At 31.9% G+C, this 5,589-nt stretch overlaps 1 protein-coding gene across 3 annotated transcripts; it reads right to left on the bottom strand.

Annotated features, from left to right (window-relative positions):
• Window positions 1-3,181: 3,181 nt before the first annotated feature.
• LOC124945530 (CRS2-associated factor 2, mitochondrial) lies at window positions 3,182-5,351 on the bottom strand. Of its 3 annotated transcripts, XR_007099989.1 has the most exons (7): window positions 4,785-5,351; window positions 4,589-4,716; window positions 4,275-4,500; window positions 4,060-4,187; window positions 3,795-3,955; window positions 3,599-3,696; window positions 3,182-3,499 (listed from the first exon to the last, which is right to left on the bottom strand). XR_007099989.1 is itself a non-coding variant. In XM_047485985.1 (5 exons), exons 1-5 carry the CDS (start codon window positions 5,332-5,334, stop codon window positions 3,827-3,829), a joined length of 1,161 nt encoding a protein of 386 aa, XP_047341941.1. In that variant the 5' UTR covers window positions 5,335-5,351; the 3' UTR covers window positions 3,491-3,826. The 3 variants fall into 3 exon arrangements, 1 of the variants encoding a protein (XP_047341941.1); XR_007099988.1 differs by having other exon boundaries at window positions 3,599-3,955; XM_047485985.1 differs by having other exon boundaries at window positions 3,491-3,955.
• Between the last annotated feature and the right edge of the window lie 238 nt (window positions 5,352-5,589).

Below are 5,589 nucleotides of genomic sequence, written 5' to 3'. Positions count from 1 at the left end.
AAAGATTAGTTTTATTTTAAATAATTCTAACTATTTAATTAATTTAACTAATGTAATTAAAAACTAATTAAAACTAAAAAAACGTTTTATTTATTTTTACTTAAAATAATTTCTAACTAAAAAAATACATTGAATAAACTAAGTATAGTAATAGCATAAATATTTCGACTTAAACTAATTATCACCTTACCTTATTAAAATTTGAAACCAATTATCCTTAGAATTACAGTTACTCCAAAAATGATTGCTCGTTTAATAATTTGTGTAATTAACTTGTATATTAATTTTGAATGACAATATGCTCGAAATTTATTAAAAAGATAAAGTATAAAATTAGGGAGTGAAAATGAGTGTCTAAATAATGTCTCTCTTGGACAAAGATTTTAGAAATGACTCAGTTTAGAAAAATGCATGTCCAAGCTTAAGAAATAGGCACTACATTCGGAAATTCAAAATTTATAGTTTATTTCGGATTATGAAAACAAACCTGATGTACCTCTCGAAATACTCACGTAAGGACTCTACAACCACAAGTTTGATATGTGGTTATTCTTCAAGATGTCGTGTGAATAACATCGCTCTTAAAAAAAATATTCGGATGCGAATGAACATTGCTCCTTAGTTTAGCAAAATGTTTGGATGTGAATGAACATCACTCAGTTTAGCAAAATGTACAGACGTGAATGAGCATCCCTGCTCAATTTAACGAAATGTTAAGATATGAATGAACGTCGCTACTCAGTTTAGCGAAATGTTCGGATATGAATGAACATGGATCCTCAGTTTAGAAAAATGTTCGGATATGAATGAACATCACTCCCTCAGTTTAACGATTATATTAATGTGATATCATTTAATTCAGGAGTCAGACCCTTTTAACTTTCTAAGTGTTAGCGTCTTTTCCACTTTCAACGTCTTACTATGTTAGATTGAAACATATTCATGAATCGATTATGTACATCCTTCTATAGAATGTGTCAAGAATAGACAATATGCAACTGATGTTCTTCGAGATCAATGTCATCGATTCGAGGGATTTATTTGCTCGAACATCGTTTTGAGGTTCAGATTACGCTTAATCCTTGAACCATTCAGCATGAGGTTAATTCTCACTTCTCAAATTCAGAGATCATCTTGATTTTGATCCTAAGGCATTTGCGCTCTTCTCTATACTCGAGGTATATCAGATATAATCGATAAGTTATTGTTCTTACGTTTGTAAATTAGACAATGGTCTAAATGAACAACAAACGGTGATTTCAAAATCTCAACCTTTGTAAGTATTTTTTTTATTGGACTCTTTTCTTGATAAATAGGGTATATCTGATAGACTCAAACACTTTGTTCTTTTTTTTCGCAAACCGACAAGAGTTAAGATAAACACAAGTGATAATTTTCGCCTTGACTTGAATTTTTTTCGTTTGAGGTCTTAGGTTCTTGCACATGACCTTTGTCGGACACGAGACACCACCTCCGTTGACAACATGGTTTCAAGTTTGGGAATTTTTCTTTTACAATCTCCTTCTTAAACATCAATAGTTTAAGCTTACGTCGGGATTGAAATAGATTCATTTGAAAAGCACATTACTTGAAACTCACAAGGTTGTATCAACTCGTTTGGAGACATTGAATGGGAAGATGTCTTTTCCCGCAACCTTACTTGTTTCTTGAATATTCATTCGACGCTTTGTCTTTTCACACCATAAGGTTTAAGAGTTATCATCCTTCCTTAAAATCATGACTAAAATGCGTTTTGTTTTGAATCATTTTTATTTTAATAAAAATGCACCTATTGATATAGACGTTTTGTATTTTTAGGTTTATAGGGACTGAGCCCACGACAAGCTGCCTACGTATTCTCATAAAAGCATAAATCATGTCCGAACGTAGTTCCGTTATGTTGGGGGATATAATGTGATTTAATTTTCTTTTAAAGTTGCAATTGACTTAAACTTTGATGGGATGAATTGTTTGACTTAAGTTTCTATTGAGGTTGCAATTGACTTAAGCTTTTGTTGGGGATGTATTTTTTGTTTTTGAAACCATTTTTGTTTTAATAAAAATGTTCATAGTGTTGATATAAAGGTTTTGTTGTTTTTAATTTATTGGGACCAAACCTGTGACAGACTGTCTACATATTCTTATAAAAAGAAAAATTAGGCCCGAACGTAGTTTCGTGTTTAAGTGTTGTTTGATTTTTTAGAATTTTTTAGTTATGATGATGGCGAATGGATTTTCAGTTTGAATTTTATTGGGACTGAACTTAGTGATAGACTACTTATGTACTTTTATAACATGAGAGATCAGGTTCATACGTAGTCATGACTTGTGAATTAAGAAATTGTTTGGGAAAAAAATTTAAACTTGGTTTTGATCATTTATATTTTAATAAAAATGCTTATAGAATTGATATAGGAGTTTTTGGTTAGAAATCATCTTGATGACTTAGAATAATTTCTGACTTTGTTAGAAAACGTGACTAAATTTCATCACATACATTCTAGACGAAGTACCTCTTGACGTTGAGATGAAATTGAACCAAGGTTTATACTTCATAAAATATAATAAATACATAATTTAGTTAATACTATATTTTAAATAGTTCATCAATATTTATTATTTTTAATTTATAATATTATTGTAGGATAAAATATAAGTTTAATATTATTAAATAAAAACTGAAACAATAATAAAATAATAAAATATAAATTTAAAAAAACTGAAAAATCAATTTATATTTACCTTGACTACTTAAACTTAAAAGAAACATACCAATTACACCAATACAATTTATACTCATTAAAATAGGTTTCAATTTTTTTTTTTTTATCTATATTGAATTTGACAATCTAAATACCTAATAAAATCACAAATCCTTTACTGGTTGAATCCTACACTCTTTTCTTTGATTATTTATTTTAAAACAGATTAACTCATTTATCTAAATTTTCCTAATATAGAACTCCTAAACTACTTAGTACAGAACTAATAAAAAAAACTTAACATGTATCCACAAAATAACAGATACTATTTTACAAACAATTATCTATTTTGTATATATTTTACATCCCCTTTAAAAAAGTAGTAAATTAAACAAATTTTCACAAACAAAATTTTATAAGCCAAACTATGCTAGTTTTATTTTATCAATAGTGAGTCAGTCAACAACAACAAAATCTGATTAATTAGTATATAAATTTCTCTAAAAGAAAGATACATACACTATCATGTCTCCATAATTATCACCATAGAGATTGAATCATCAGAAAAGTAACTACAATGAACAACTGTCACCCATATATGCTACAAGTCAAAGGATCACTAGGAGAATTTTTTTTATTTTTTTTTATCAAAAACAAAGTAGTATATCATTGTTTTAAGTTGGTTCCACTTTTACATGACATCCCCAACTTGCTCTAACTGTATGTATATCTTTTGGCCGATTTGGAAAAATTCCACCAGTTATCAAGCCACAATCAACCAACATTGAATTGTATTCCTACATTTCAATTACCAAAATAATTATCATATCTTGTTCTTCATTCTACAAAATTGGAAAACAATGTAAAAGATATAATAAAAAATGATAAAAACTAACCTCATCCAACATTATATGAGCGCCACTCAGATTACGAATAAGGAAAGGCTACATGAGATATGATACGGGTAAAGCCATTCATGCAGCTTTAGTCCTTCCCGCTTCAATGTCATTTCAAAAATCACCCATCACTCTCAACAAATTCTCAACAATCAGATTTCAGCAACTTGAAACATATGACAACTCAAACACAAACTTGGAAACGCCATCGGTTGAGAATTCAGCAACTTAAATAAGATTACAGTTCAGACTCATAGGATCTGTGAGTGTTGTACAATCTGGTTCTTCATCATTCTTTCCTCTCCAAAGTATTATCTGCTCATCCTTAAACAAGATAGGCACACATGGTACTAAATCCTAGAACAAAATACAATAAAAATCAGGTTTAATATCTAAATCTTCATTGAGCCAACCATACAATATTCTCATGAAGGAAAAAGATGTTATAAAGAATAATATACCCTTAATTTGACACCAATTTGCTTACAATCACTTAAACCGACATGAGAGCAGTCTAGCCTCACGACTTCTTCAGTTTGAAAAGCCTCCCTAACTCTGTCCACAACATTCACATAAACACCATTCCTAGCTACAACCAGAAACACCTAATGTCATATTAAAGAGAGATAAAAAAAAGAAGAGATAAAATTAGTTGCCATATATTTCTTCAGCTTACAAAGTTTCATCAGAGGAGAAGAATTCAATCCTCTGTTCCTCATTTCTTTAGTTTCTTCAAAAGTGAGACCATCAGCAACATTCTTCACAAGCCTTGGATATATAGGTGGCCGTGGTTTCCATAACATCAATGGAATGACAGGTCTTTTATCAGGATCATAATTTCTTCCCCTATATAGAAGAAGGATGTTTATATGGCGGTAGAATACTTTCCCACTAGATTTTTCCTGCAATCAGAACCAAAAACCCGAGATTTTTCATCAAAATAAAGAAGGGTGGATGAATCAATCAAAATGTAGGATTTGTTAAATGAACCTCAAGGTGTTGGCAAACATTGTCCATGTCAAGTGTAGGCACTCCAAGACACTTGATCCTCACAGCTTCAGCTCTTTTCCAATGGTTATGGATGTCATCAATCATGTTATGAGTAACCCCTCCTTTCCCTTTTAACATTATTAATTAACTTCAATAATTTGGATCAGAATGTATATATAAAAATGACAGAACATACCCAAATTAATCTGCCGGCCGCAGTCACTGTGACGATACTGTTCGACAAGTTCCGCCGCCTCTTCTTCCGTGAGAGGCTCTCCAAGAATTGCATTTCGCTTCTCCTGCTGTAGCTTCCCCAAATCAACTTCTTGATCGGCTGGAGCACAAGTGCCGGTCCATATGCGGTCCAGTCTTCCCGGTCCGAAAGGAGAGAATCTTGGGGGCTCGCGGAACCCAATTGGCTGGATAGAGGGATTAGTCTCTGAATACGAGTACCGGAAATCAAAGGGTAAATCTGATTTCAATGGAAACGCATTTCCCTGGTTATCTTTGGTCTTCACCACCTCGTTTGTCTTCTTATTCTTCTTCTTCTTTTTGCACTTATCCTTGTTTCTTTGCAGAGGTGCGGAGATGGGTGAAAACGGAAGATCATCGTCGTCGTCCTCAGAAAAATAGGATGTGGAAGCGGAGATACTTCGGCCAAACTTGAAGATTCCGGGAATTGGACGGCGCAAAAGTATTGGGCGAAGCATAGGAGAGAGAATCAAATGAAAAGTCTTTTTCTTCATCAACAGCTCCAAGCTTTTTAACTCTATTTAAAACAATAAATCAATTTTAAAAAGTAAAAGATTGAAAATCTCATCCTATATTATAAAATAAAATAAAATAAAATAAAATTGGACAAAACCGGCAAAATTTAACGTCTGACGGGCTCAAACTCAGAATCTTAGACTGACAGGCTCGAACTCAAAATCTTAGAATGAGAATATCCACCAATTGTTCAGAACTTGAGGTCTGACAAGCTTAAACTCAAAATCTTAGGG

Source organism: Impatiens glandulifera, chromosome 7 (genome assembly GCF_907164915.1).
Source record: "Impatiens glandulifera chromosome 7, dImpGla2.1, whole genome shotgun sequence".
NCBI lineage: Eukaryota > Viridiplantae > Streptophyta > Magnoliopsida > Ericales > Balsaminaceae > Impatiens > Impatiens glandulifera.
This window is presented reverse-complemented; position numbering and strand designations above follow the sequence as displayed.